We start from the raw sequence: 14,715 nt of genomic DNA, 5'->3' as shown, positions 1-14,715 counted from the left end.
GCAAACTACTGGTCTGAAAAGTTGGTTTTATTCATAGCCATTCAATTTGCCATAGTGCTTATTAACTCAGCCTGCAATGTACAGATTGTTATGGCAATATTTGCTTCAATAGATCATTTACATGAATAGTAAGACAAACTTTGAATTGTTTGCCATGTGCATACTGCGTACCTCTCATCAGAGGGTTACCAAGCAACCATCACCTATGTGGTTATTAATTACGTCGACACAGGAAAACGTTGCAATTAATATAATAGCCAATTTGACATTTAGGTTAAAAAAAGACATCATACGAAAAACGGTTATTTTGATTTGTGACCAATCATGTTTCATTATGTTTGTAGGAAATTAAAGTTTAGTTGTAATCACTTGTGTCGACTCCTCTCGATGATGAACAGCAGCGAAAAATCATAACAGCATTGTTGCCGTTGATGATAATTATGTGTTTATGTGTGTGTGCAGTCCAGTCAGGGGAGAACTCACGCTGCTCAGTCTCTCCTGCCTCAGCCTTTGCTATCGCCACCGCAGCAGCAGGACATGGTTCGCCACCAGGTACACACACACACACACACACACACACACACACAATGATTAAACATACTGTAAAACTGCAGAAAAGGAAAAGATGTGTTTAAAAATGATATATCATTAAACATAGGAGGTTTTGTTTCTTGTTTCACTTTGCAAAGTTGTAGTATTTTTATCTGATACCAAATCAGTAATATTTAATATTTACAGTCCTCAAAAGGTACAAAAGTATCAGAAGGACATATGATGTTTTTACTTTGTTAATTCATCTTTCAGCAGCCATTATTACTGTGAATATTAGTATTTACATGCAAAGCGTATGACCAGCCCATATAATATATTTTGTAGAAGAGATAGCATCGCCTGGAAACTGTAAAAATGTAAATAAAATTGTCACTCACCTAAATTACAAAAAGACCTAAACAGGTTTTATATTCCCAACACTTCTTCAGCTACCCCAATACAACAGAGATGGATTGTATTTCTGCTGGTCAAAGCCATAAAAGAATAAAATAAAATAAAAAAAATAAATAAAATAAAATAAAATAAAAATGATGAATAAAAAACATTATATTATTATATTTATTTATTTATTTATTAATTAAGGTTTTGAAACTATGGAAATGGTTGACAGTGAGGTCTGTTGATTATCAGCACATCAATGTGGGTGTATTGATCCTTTAAAATGCTGACTACATGGTGACATATTGAAACTCAAAAATTTCAGAACATGTACTTTTACTTTTGAAAGTTAAGTACAGTTTACTGCAAATTATTTTATTTTATTAATTGTTTGAAATACTTCAAAGCATTTTTTTTTAACTTATACTACGTTTTCAATACTTTTCAATCACTAACAGATTTTGTTTTGTTGGTAAATACACTTGTAATCCTCAGTTCATCACTGAACTTTTATATCATCACACAATAATACAGCTTTCTCTCTGTCTCTCTCTCTCTCTCTTCTATTTTTGGTTTTTAATTTTTCCTCCAGTGTTTACTAACTCTGAAAGAACTTGTGATAAAGAGTTCATCATCCGCCGAGCTGCAACTAACAGAGTCCTCAACGTGCTGCGGCACTGGGTTTCCAAACACTCACAGGTCTGTCTGCACCCACTACTGTCTGTGTGTGTGTGTTTGTGTAGGTGTGTGTGGGGGGTCCCCTGTTTTTGCTGGGGTGATCAAGTCTGCGGTCTCATTAAAACAGGCATCTGATGCATTCTCTCTCTGCTCCACTGCTCTCACTTGAGCATGTAAACAGGCACACGCACACAAACACACACTGAATATTGTTGCCGTGTCAACTGGACGACCAGCTCAACTCACCACAGTCCACCTACTCCTCTGCTAAACAGCCAGTGTTGCCTCTAATGAAGTGAATATCACGGTAATTGTCTGACTCCCTGCTTGGAGGTCTAACTGCATCGATCTGTTTTATGTATTTTTGTTCAATAACACAAAATGCTGTCATGACAGGCCAGCGTTAGTCGGCTTATTAACGCAGAGGTAAAAGAACAAACACACACACATATACACCCACTCACGTTTTTCTTTGGGAGGCCAGAGAACAAAGAGCTTGTTAAAACTGACCTTTGAACAAGAGTTAAATTGGGGTGGAAGTGAAAGGAAAAACGAGGAGGAAAAGAAGGTGTTCAGGCTGGAAGGACTGAGGGGGCTCAGGAGGAGGAGGGAACAGTCAGAAGACATGAAGGATTATACAGCAGTGATTGATGATGGATCAGACCAGTGTGTGGAGACTAGAGAAAGCCATATGATATATATACAATGACACTATATAAATATGTCAACCATCAGATAATTCACCGTGCTGTTTATACTGATGTGGTAGCTGCCTCTTTAATATCTCTGAGTGTATTAGGACCATGTTGCAAATCAAAGATGAGGACAGATTTATAGAAGTATTGGATTTATATAGGATTTCTGTATCATGGTAGTTTTTAATTGATCAGTCGCTGATTGATCAGTTTGCTGGATTAGCTTAAAACAGACATTTTTATCTGGTTATTTTATCCATAATCACATTCTCAGTTGATTTTCCAGAATGTAATGCTGTTACGTTTGGGATGTGGGTAAAGTTAAAGTATAGGGGACAGCTTTTGTAATGTGGCCGACTTTAATGACCACAATAACAGCTGGACAGCAGAACTCTGACAGTAAAAAGTCTTTCTCCTTTCTCCTAACAGCCCCTTTTCACTAACAGGGGCTACGACTCACACCGTACCTCTACTTGCCTGGGGTTAAATGTCAGTTGGAACAATCAACTGTAAAAATAATGGACGTAGCTTCTGTGACATCGCCCATTGGTTTGTGGACTCCTGTTGTGAATCCTCAATTTCAACCAGGTCCAACTCCAAAGTCGTTGAAATCTGGCGCCTGGTCAGTGACTTCTGACATCAGACACTGACATAAAGTAGTTAAGGTGAATGAAAGTTAAGGTGGAAGTCTGAGTAGGATTGATCGGAGGGGGGGGTAGATGGGTCCAACAGCCACCAACTTTCACCAGGGAGGCTGGCGTTCATTTCTCATAAGATTGTAAAGCCAAACCCTGTTCGTTTTTCCTAAACCCAACCATGTGCGTGTGTTGCTGAAGGAAAAAAACATCTGTTCACGATTTTTGTACTGTATGCAAACTGTACATTTCCTCTGAAAACGGAAGTGTATTTTGAAAACTGACAATGCATGTAACAGACAGAACTTGTCATGGCGTCCCAAAATGTCAACAAGCAACACACCCAGGGTACCTTGCACGTCATATGTCAGCGTGGAAAGTCTGTGTGAAGATAAGTGTGTGACGGGGTTGGAGAGAGAATGTGTTGTCAATTTAAGCATTTAGTCTGTCGCCATCTTGTTTTTTTGGAGCCAGAAGTGACCATATTTAGGCAAGAGGGTGGAGCTGTAGGGAGTGAGGGATGGATCTGACTGAGAAGCTGAGGACACAATCAGCACACAGCCTCTCACTCAAAGGAGTCACGCCCTTAATTATGCATAATGTTAAGCCTTAATAACATTCATATAGGTTTATTATGTAAAAATCCATCCCCTGTACAGTCGTCATGAAGCTGGGAATTAGCAAGAGAGACCAAAACCCTTTTTTGCACCAGGCTGTAAACATGTTTATTTCTGCTGTAAAGTTGGGCCTCTTAACACGGTGGTCTATGGGGATTGACTCTCTCTTGGAGCCAGCCTCAAGTGGCCATTAGAGGAACTGCCATGTTGGCTTAATTTTTTTAGCCCCAGAGGTTGCCGCTTCATTGGAACAACTCATGTTAACGTTCTGAAATTCTGTTGTTTACTTAGTAGGGTCCTCAGAGTTACTGCAGTGGGGGAGCAAATTTTTCTTTTTTTCCAAAATTCATCTGTGTCTAAAAGAAAGAAAATGAATTCATTCAAAAATTCACTGACATGAATCCAGCATATTATTGGCAAAAATAAACTGGCTATCCATCAAACCTATTTAATTTACCGCACACAACATTAATGACAGCTAACTGTTACCCACGAGTTTTTGGCAATCATGTGAGCTAGCCAACTTTAAATTACTGCGCGATACTTTTATTTGGTCACATATTGGCTAATTAGCTGTATTATTATGTGAAGTATTTGGACAGTCTTGTGGGCCACAATAAACCATTTTGTAACTCTTTCAGCAAGAGACCCTGAAATGCTGTCCATCTCAGAAACCACTGGCGAAAATGCTATGCAACATTTGCTGCCAACTTAGCAGCTGCAGGCAAGGGCAAACGGGACAAGACCTAAAAGTATTCATAGAATTATCTCAAGTGCAACTCAGTTTTATACAACATATGCAGTAGGGGGTCCCTGCTGTGTCTGTCTTTCAGCTAAGGGGTCCTTGGCCTGAAAAAACATTGCTGACCCTTGACTAAAGGCCTTTGCACACTGAGTCTTTTTTTTTTTTTTTTTTATTTAATCTGTCAAACGAAAACAATCGTTACGCACAGAAACCTTGCACACTGATTCTGATGTATTTTTTTATCTATTCTTTGTGAAAATTGTAATACATGACAAAATTAAGCCATGCATTTCGTCCTTTGCCTCTCTCCACTGGAGCTGTCCTCCCTCTCTGTCTCCACATCCTCCTCCTCTTCATCATCATCCACCTGATTATTACTGTCTGACCTGTTGAAAGTGAGCTGTCTGAGTCATGAAATGTGTCTCGTCGCTGCTGTGTCCCACTGCCAAATTTTCTTCACTGATTCTTGGTTAATCGTCTCTAAAGGCTCTGATGGATGCAAAAAACGCAGAAAATCAAACCTGTTTCAAAGGTTTCAATGATGGACAAAAGTTTCAGACTCAGTGTGCAAACGTGATTGACGCAGTGTGGGGTCATATTTATTTTTAGACACAGAGCACAGCGTCATGTAGTTCCTCATCTACACATGAAAAGAAAAGTTTAAACTGTAAAATATACATAATAACTATTAAATAATTATGTCAAAAAACCCTGTTAACATCAGTAAAATATATCTCTTATCAAAAGAAATATCAACATCAGTGTCTGATATGATGATGCATGATAGAAGATTATGTTCACTCCAAACATCCATCTTTGTGAGGACCAATTAGAGCTTCAGAGAAGACTTAGAAAGTAAGAAAAAGCATGTTTTGGTTAACCTTCACTTCTGGTTTTAGAGTCGAGTCAGAATTAGGTCTAGGGGTAGTGATTGGTGCTGGGGGACCGATTACGTATGTCAACGAGGGTCCTTTTAAAGTAATTAATTTGTGTTTGTGTTCAGGACTTTGAGATGAACGGGGAGCTGAAGATGGCAGTGATTTGTCTCCTGGAGGAGGTGCTCAGAGATCCAGACCTCCTGCCACAGGAGCGAAAAGCTACTGCCAACATACTAAGGTAACACACACCTGTATTTTATTCTATTGTGTTATCTTCTCCTGTATTTATGCTGTGCTGTTTTTTCTATTCTCTACTATTCTATCCTCCTGAGACCCTGTGTCCTCGTATGAGAACATCACATTTTGGGTTTACTTGACCTTATACTTCATTCTACTTAACTTAGATATGTTGTCCTTGTTTGTGGACACTTTTTGTGCCATCTAATGGTGGTACATGCACAGATCACTAATTAATGTAAAAACAAGATGGCAGCCATCACTGTTAAGTCAGTCTGCAGCCAGTCCTGACACAAAAGTGAACAAAACATGATCACATTTTATGATAGCAACTTGTTTATTTATGATTAATAAATTTAACAAATTTGACCAATTTTAGCAACAATAACAAGCTAAGATGCTGTTAATTAGGAAGTACTTGTTTGAAGACACTGGGACTTCATTGTCATTGATGATGTTTCATTTTTTACACTTATCGGGTCCTACTGATCCCACATAGCTAAGAGAAATTAAAAATGCGAACCAAACAGAAGTTTTGGTCTCAGGAGGATATACTGTTCTGTTCTGATATATTCTTTTTAATGACATTTTCATCTATTATGCTATATATATTCTGTTCTGTTTATTTTTTCCTGTTCTCTTTTCTGTTTGCTTTACTTTACTTTATTCTGTTCTAATCTGCTCTTTTCTGTTCTGCTCTGTTTGTTTGTGTTCTATTGTACCATGTTCTTTTCCATGTTATTCTGTCTTAGTCTGTTCTATTCTACTCTGTCTCCTAGTGCCCTTTCTCAAGACGAGCAGGACGATGCCCAGCTGAGGATCGAGGACATCTTGCAGATGGTGACAAAACTGCAGCACACTGACTCATTGCAAACATGTTGTTATGATTTTATGACATACTAGATGTTATTCTGTTGGATTAATAAAGCGACAGTTAACTGCAGAGAAGAAAAATCCTACCATTTTCTACAAAACCTCAACCTCTTTTTATTGCAGGCAGGCTGAGTTATGCAGTTTTTAATTTGAATTGGGACATTAATGTGGTCCTCTATGGGATGGCCTTGTTCTATGAAGCCAGGGCCCCTGAAGTACTTACACTTTAATAAACACCTCCCCCAAATACGTTACCAGTTCCCAGAGATGGAAATAATCAGGAGTCGTGAGTGTGCCTATTTAATTATCTTGGATTAATAATGACTGGGAATAACAAACACACATACATTGCGTGTATGAGAAGCCTCGGTCAGTACAGGCTGTCCTCTCCCACAGACCAGGAGTAAACACACCCTCTCCTGACTGTGATGGTCTCCAGGGAACTGTCAGCTCTTATAAAACATATCCATCACAGCCTGTCTCTTTATTAGATATTTATATCTCCTTGTCATCTGTGTTATGGTATGAATATTTGTTTATGACTCTGTTTGTCTGTGTATGTATATTTTGTCCTGTGTGTGTGTGTTTAGGCGGACTGTCCGAAGGCAGAGTGTTTCGAGTCTCTCTCAGCGATGGAGCTGGCCGAGCAGATCACTCTGCTGGATCACATCGTCTTCAGGAGCATTCCTTATGAGTCAGTCCTCTCGTAAAACTCTCACGTTGTGATCTGCATCAAGCCAAACAACATTTAATCACCTTTATGAATACTGTTTATTATAAAAACTCTAAGCAGTCCATGTAAAAGTATGCTTCTAGAGGGGCAGTGAGGAAAACTGAGGGCATTGAATTTTAACTTCAGTTTTACTTAATACTGAATTTACACTGACCCACAAGATACAGACATCACTATCTGGTAAACTGCTGTTATGGTGAAGGTTTGTGAAACATCTGCAACACCTGCGAATACATTAAAGATTCTTTGCACCATGCATTTAGTAATTTCATTCTTTGATAATAGGTTCTGGAAAAAAAAAATACTCTTTCATACCTAAATGAAAGATTAAGTCGATTTCCACTGACATCCAAAATGACATATATTACTGTACTAATGTTTGCAGATTAAAACACAGCCTTAAGGTTATAAAACAGTTGCCATTATGCTATACAGTTTCATGTTCAGGCAACAAAAATAGGTAGTTAGATCGAGAGAAAACAACATGATTTAGCTTAAATAAAGAGCTTTGTTACTAACATAATGCCATGTAAATTGTATTACAAATGTCACATACATCACCTCGCATAATTTACTAGCTTTGTACGTCACACATACCAGCATGCTATAAGTCAACGTTTACTTCTGGCCATGAACACTGGTCCCATGGGTGAAAGTTCTGTACTTGTTTGACCCATTCACAACCTGTCCCACCCACCTTACGAGGACTTATTCCATCTTTATACAACATTATGCAGACTTTGTCGCTTTTTATACTATGTCACCTCACCTCCTCCTCTGCGGAAATGGGTGGCAGATTAAGAGTAATTAAAAGTTATGGTATTAACACCAAACACCCAAAATATAAAATCACTGGTGGGTGAAGTGAAAAACATTGATCATCTTGTTACAATGCAGTGCTCTGCTGGGAAACCATTGGTCCTGCTATTCATATGGATGCCACTTGACAGGCTCCATCCACCCATGCACCATTGCAAACCAAGTATCAATAGCTCCCTGATAGCAGTGCCCCCACTGCTGGACAATGTGCCAAACCACACCACAAAAACTGGCCTCCCAATTCCACTGATTCCAATCTGATCGAGCATTTGTAGGACATGCCGGTACTTCAGAGATGCCCTTCGATCCTCGGTATGGCAGGGTACATGGTCCTGCTGGGGGAAGCACTGCCCTCGGGAGTGCCGTTGTCATGAGGGAGTGCTTGGTCTGCTGTTTCGATGGGTAGAGAGTGTCAAGTGGCATCCAAATAAATGCAAAGGTATTCCAGCAGAACACTGCATTGTATGAGATTATCAATGTTATTCACGTCTCCTGGCAGTGGTTTAAATGTTTTGGCTGATCAGTGTAGGCTCTACATCATGTTTTTTTTTTTTTAGGTGTAAATTGTTTCTGTATTTTTGCAATATGACACATATTTGCACTAGTAGAGTAAAACAGCTCAGAAGCCTCAGTGCATCTCCATCTAATTTATATTCACTGTGTTGACCTTTCTCAGAAATCCGTGACCTTAGAAAAATAATCCAACTCTTTGGTTTGTGAAATTAAAAACCAGTGAAAACAACAAGGAAACACAGCTAACTTCTAAGTAATTAAAACTAGAATAAAATGCATTTTGTCATCTCTCAAACTTAGTTTTGGCTAGATTGCAATACAAAATTTTCATCCAACAGTACTGTCATACACACCAAGCTCAGCTCTTGACTCCTCAGCAGCCTTCATGAGCCATCTGTCTTTATTGTGGTGTTTAAATAGTTTAAGAAATCCTTATCAACCCCTGCTGGGGATGTGATAATATCTTTAAATCACAGGCTTTAGTTAATATAACTTACATCTTGTGAGATTACTGTGCTGTATTTCAGTGTGTGTGATCTAATTTGGGCTTATCACATGTCTCTGACCCCCCTCCTCCCTCAGAGAGTTCCTGGGGCAGGGCTGGATGAAGGTTGATAAAACAGAGAGGACACCATACATCATGAAAACTACTCAACACTTCAATGATGTAAGCTCTTTGAATATCTGTGATATATTCTCTCTCATCCTTCTGTAAATATCCAACACACTTCTTTTATATTCTCTTTTCCTTTTGAAGATGAGTAACCTGGTGGCATCACAGATTATGACCCACACTGACGTTGGCTCCAGGGCCAACTCCATAGAGAAGTGGGTTGCTGTGGCTGACATCTGCCGCTGTCTCAACAACTACAACGGAGTACTGGAGATCATATCTGCGCTCAATCGCAGTGCCATCTACCGTTTGAAGAAGACTTGGGCTAAAGTCAGCAAACAGGTGGAGTAATTCCCCATCAATCCTCTCTGTGTACTTTAAAAAAAGTGTATATAAAGTTTACCTAAACAGGATCAGAAGAAAGTCCTTTAGTCTTCATAATCTTCTTCAGATGCATATAAATGATTTCATTAGAGAGAGGGAAGGGAAAGACAGCAAAGAGAGGCATTTATCTGTAATGTTAAGTGTCTGCTCTTCGCTCAATTCTTATGAACACTAAATCGATCAAAGCCATAATCATCCAATCACCAGACAGTCTGTCTCTCCAGAGAGCCGCGCTGCCTATTCAGGGCCGAAGCAAATTCGATTTTGTCATTTTTATTATCATCATGTTTTATTAAGAGTAAGTGGATCTTGGGTTAATGCAACTGTCTTGTTTGCCCTGTGTTGCTCATAATAGTCTTTGTAAATGACTTTATCTGTGTATTTGTGGTTTGCTCAGACTAAAGCCCTGATGGACAAACTGCAGAAGATTGTGTCCTCTGAGGGACGCTTTAAAAATCTGAGGGAGACCCTGAAAAAGTGAGACTATATCAATATCACAAATAACAAAATAGAAATGTGCTTTTATTGACTTGGAGACAATGTGCACATTATTTCCTCACACTTTCTTCCTCCAGCTGCAACCCTCCATGTGTGCCATACCTGGGAATGTATCTAACAGACCTGGCCTTTATTGAGGAGGGAACGCCCAATTTTACTGAGGAAGGTCTTGTTAACTTCTCCAAAATGAGGATGGTAGGTGCATACATGCATACAAAAAATAATGCAAATCATCCATGCATCATGTGTGTTACTTTAGTGTCAACTACAATTCATAATTTTCTTCAGATATCCCACATCATCAGAGAGATCCGACAGTTCCAGCAGACTCCGTACAGAATAGAGCATCAAGCCAAGGTATGTTTCTGAAAACACATTGAATATGTTTTCCCTAATAGAGTCAGAGTTCCTCTTATTTCTCAAGACCATCACCAAAGCACCACTGGACATCATCAAATGTACAGAACATTTAAAGCATAATAAATAGTCAAATTAATTTGTATAACACTGTTGGAAAAAAATACTCTAAAAAATGTTGGGTTGAATATAATCCAGCTTGGGCTGATTCTGCAACCCAGCGCTGGGTCAAACAAGGACGACCCCAGTGCTAGTTTTCTTTGACCCAGCATGTTGGTTTGTACAACCCAGTGTACGGGTAGTTGTAAATCTTTGTTAGGTTAAGATAACCCAGTTTAAGTTATGTGTTTAAAGGATTATGCTCTTGTTTCTGCATTTATTCCCCCTATTATATATTTATATTACATTACAAGCCAAGTTCTACAGCGTCTGACATATTTCGACTCCTTCATCCTGATAGACTTTCCATTCATTTCCATATTGTGCAGGAAAATATTCAACTTTCAGAAATGTTAAACTTACATAAGTTAAAAGCAATGATACCAACAAGTTGAAGTATCTTCCCAAATGATCTGTGTATTTCAATGTCCTGATCACAAAATAAATTGTGATATAAAATGTCAAAGACTGACTTTGATGCTAGTATGTAGAAGTGAGTTTGAAGGTTTGAAAATATAAATCCATCATAGAAGTTGTGCTCCTGGCTGCTGTTGTGAAAAGACTATTAAAAATCCCTTTTTGATCTATGATAGGCATTTGGAAATGTATATTTGTAACATGTGTCTTAGAGCTAAGGACTTGGCCCTGCAGAAGCCATCTTAAATCTCCAATCCTCTGTTTCTGCTATAACATATCCATCTTTCAAACAGCCACTGAGTATTAACCCCCTGCAGCTATTAGCTGAACCAAACAGACATCAGTGGAGATCAGTTCAGATAAAGACATCTATGAGATCTAAATTCAATTTGAGTGAAGCAGCACATTCTCAAAGTCATTTAGGTTTATTCCCTAGTTAGTCTTTAAGACCATGTAGTTGTGTAGTTGCTAAAATGTGAAACATTTCATCTCTTAACTGAAAAATCAATTCAACTCAACTTTATTTGTACAGCACCTGTCATACAAACATGCAGCCTAAAGTGCTTCACGTGGCAAAATTGGACACAGACACAATACAGAAAAACATTAAAAAAAGCAAACCAACCAAAACAGAACACACTTACAAAAAAGATGATTAAAACTTCATAGGATAAAAAGAGACTAAATACATAAAGACAACAGAATAAAAATGAACAGGAGGGAAAAAGAAGGCAAAAACCAATAATATTCAGAGATAACGAATTCCACAGTTTAGGGGCATAGAAACAACGACTACAAAATGAAGCCAGAGTTTTGTATCACTGGTCTGAAAAACCGGTGATAATAGAATTTCGTGTTACAATTATTCTGGCCAAAATAACTGCGATTCATGATATTGTCCTAGTAACCATCAAAATATTCTTAAACTTAAAATAGCACTAAAACATACTGGAATCACTTTACCTTATATTTTACTAAAAGACAAATATTTTTACTTTCATCACAGATAGGACACACCTTTTTTTGTGAACATACTTTTTATTGAAAAACAAATAATCCAACAATTTTACTAAACCAGATTTGTCAGCTGTTTGAAATGGCTTTTTTGCAAGCATCTTTTATTTTTGATAGTGCAGCAGTGTCTTTGGGACATATTCAGAATTATCCAGATAATGTAAATTCACCTGATCAACCTTTTTGAGTGTACCTCAATCCACAGTAAAATCCTCCCATCCCTTGTGTGAATCTAACAGTACTTCTCCCCCCTTTTTATACTTCCTGTCCAGGTGACCCAGTACCTTCTGGATAAGACTCTCATCATGGATGAAGAGACACTCTATGATCTCTCGCTGAAGATCGAGCCCAGGCTTCCTGCCTGAGTTCCAGCTGTTTGTGGCCAGTGGGAGCCTGCCAAACCCGGACCCCCAAGGGCAACACGCCCACGTAATCTCATCAATCAAGAGGAAATCGGGAAGTTTTGAGAGCGACATGGAGACGAATATGAGAGCGATGCTGACTGAAGTGAGCAATATGTTTAGAGTCAAGTATGAGGACAGTTGAACGAGCTTTTGCAAGAGACTCAGAGAGCATGAGAAGAGGACAGGTTGAGAAGGAGTTGGACTGATTGTCTTCAAGGAGAACAAGAGGAGAGGGTTTTGGTTGCATCGGGTTTTGAGGAAATGACATGTCGCTGTTTGCGCTCATCATTCCTCGGTGGAGAGTGTGGTGCGCATGACATCACACTTCCTCAGACAGCCCGAGAGTGCAGGAAAGGCTGAGAGCATGGAGCAACATACAGTGGATGTAACAGAGATGTAGCATATACAGATAGTGTGACAGAGAGAGATGTCTGAGCTCGTGTCTCTGTGCTGTTGTCTGTGTTCTGTTGCCTGTGCATTTCCGTGCCATGTCCTGGAGCAAAGAGCCCCAAAAAAAATGCTTTCTGTCATGATGGTCACTGCATAAAACTTGCATGATTTCAGCTTGAAATGTAACTGTCTAAATGGCCTTCAACCTGACCCCTGACCCTCAGCTTAGCATGCTTCACTCTCACCGGGGTGACTCTCTAAGCCACTATGCATCCTCAGTGGGCTGGGTATGGCAAATACGCCTTTAAGCCTTCAGATATAATATAGAAAGATACTAAAATAAAGATAATTTAAAGTGGAAATTTGGTATATTTTAATAAAGTGGCTGATTTTTACATTGATAAAAACTGAAATATGTATTTAGTCTTTGCCTAAAGACGTCCCATGAGAATGGAAAGCTTTCTAAAAAAAAATGTCCGCATGAATGATACAAAATTAAAAACTTTATCAGTGCCTTCCATTAGTCAATTTCCCCCCAAATTGCCAATTTACAAGAGTAAAGTTTTATATAAATCCTGCTTAGAAATCTTAAGATTCCTTTAAAAAAAATTGGACTGTAGTTTCACTCATTCAACTTCTTTTTATCAGAAAATAGGTCATGTAGACTTAACAGTAGCATGTTAGTGTGAACACAGTAAAGTCATTGCAGCAAATATCTCCCTCTAGTGTTTAAACATTGTTATAACCTCTACTGACCCAAAGCTTTTGCAGCGTTTGTGTGCAGTTTGTTTGGCTTTTACAAATTGTCAGATACTGACGTGTGTAGTCAGGTCCCAGTGTGTAACTCTTGGATGTAGGCTGGGACAGTTTTTGCACTCTCTGAGATGTAGCTTCGCTTGAGTGACAGTATGATCGTTATTTACCATGCTACTTATTTCATCAGATACTGTATTTATGTTTGTATATAGTGACTCCACACATATCACATGATTGATGAAGAAATACTTTGAATTGTTATGCTGTGAATATTGATTTTTTTTTTTTATTTGTCTCTTGCATTTATGTTGAATTCTAGTTTTGCATCCCTTGTATTGCGAGAAATCTGTATAACTTTATTCAAAAGAACAAAAGAAAAAAAAGATGTATTTTGAAGGTTAAAAAAATGTAGCATTTGAATAATCAAAATTTGTTTTCTGTATTGCTGGTATGATGAAACCTAGTTGTCCTGCATGCACACAACAGCTGCATGTTGTGCATGTCTGACTGGACGCTCCCTGTGCGTTCTCCCTCTGCTTCTCTATATTTATATTGTCTCTGTAGCTGTCGGGAGGCTCTCTTAAAAGGCATAGAAACAATATTTTGTCCATCTAATCTGGCATATTTGTCTCATAGCTCATAATGTCCAGCATAGTCTTTAGGCTATGTCATCTGCAAAACAGCCTGTTGTTATGAAGTAGCAGTGTTGGAAGTTTTGCAGGCCAACTTTCCTCATAAAACAATAACCTTGTTCCAGATTGATTAGAGGAAATGTTTTCAGGCTTTGCTTTTGGAAAAACGTGTCCTTTGCACTGCGTCTGTAATTTTGAGTGTCTGTTTCACACACAGGTTTGGGAAGACAGGATGCTATGTTTGTATTGTAATATCATTTTTGTGTATTTGTCTGCATTTTTCACTTGTAGGTCCAGGGGAAATAAATTCAACATGCCTTATGTGTCTGCGCATTTCCTTGAAGTGTTCAGTTATTTTGATGATATTAAGTTGCTTCTGCCTCCTTTCCGTTTTCAACATACCATAGGGCTCTTACAATCACCCGTGCATCAACAGACTCTTGTGACCCAACCCTCCAGAGGGGTCCGGGGGCATTCCTCCCAGGAAGTTTTTTTTTAAGACACTTAACAGCTAAAGAAAACATTTTAGAGCATTTTGAAACAAACACCTTGGAGCAGTAGTTCTCAAAGTTTAATGACTGAGTGTTGGTCATGGTATGGAGCCAGCATATGATCGAGGGCCTCACAGGAAAGGTGAGCACACACTGGCTTTTCTAGGACAGTTGTTTTAATTGACATTTTATGACATATACTGTGACTTTTTCATTACAATGATATTGTATTCTATCAGTTTTCATG

At 38.6% G+C, this 14,715-nt stretch overlaps 1 protein-coding gene across 2 annotated transcripts in view; it reads left to right on the top strand.

Annotated features, from left to right (window-relative positions):
* LOC126395019 (ras-specific guanine nucleotide-releasing factor 2) overlaps positions 1–14,278 on the top strand; it is a 73,136-nt gene extending 58,858 nt beyond the window's left edge. For both annotated transcript variants that reach the window (XM_050052208.1, XM_050052207.1), the window contains 11 exons: positions 463–552; positions 1,523–1,629; positions 5,304–5,416; positions 6,195–6,255; positions 6,879–6,982; positions 8,936–9,020; positions 9,111–9,308; positions 9,748–9,827; positions 9,926–10,043; positions 10,137–10,205; positions 12,068–14,278. In XM_050052208.1, coding sequence (XP_049908165.1) covers positions 463–552; positions 1,523–1,629; positions 5,304–5,416; positions 6,195–6,255; positions 6,879–6,982; positions 8,936–9,020; positions 9,111–9,308; positions 9,748–9,827; positions 9,926–10,043; positions 10,137–10,205; positions 12,068–12,160 — 1,118 coding nt within the window. In that variant the 3' untranslated portion in view covers positions 12,161–14,278. The remainder of the gene's footprint in view (positions 1–462; positions 553–1,522; positions 1,630–5,303; positions 5,417–6,194; positions 6,256–6,878; positions 6,983–8,935; positions 9,021–9,110; positions 9,309–9,747; positions 9,828–9,925; positions 10,044–10,136; positions 10,206–12,067) is intronic.
* Positions 14,279–14,715: the final 437 nt, after the last annotated feature.

This window comes from Epinephelus moara, chromosome 8, assembly GCF_006386435.1.
Source record: "Epinephelus moara isolate mb chromosome 8, YSFRI_EMoa_1.0, whole genome shotgun sequence".
Lineage (NCBI taxonomy): Eukaryota > Metazoa > Chordata > Actinopteri > Perciformes > Serranidae > Epinephelus > Epinephelus moara.
The sequence above is the reverse complement of the archived record's forward strand: the minus strand, read 5'-3'. Positions and strand labels throughout refer to the sequence as shown.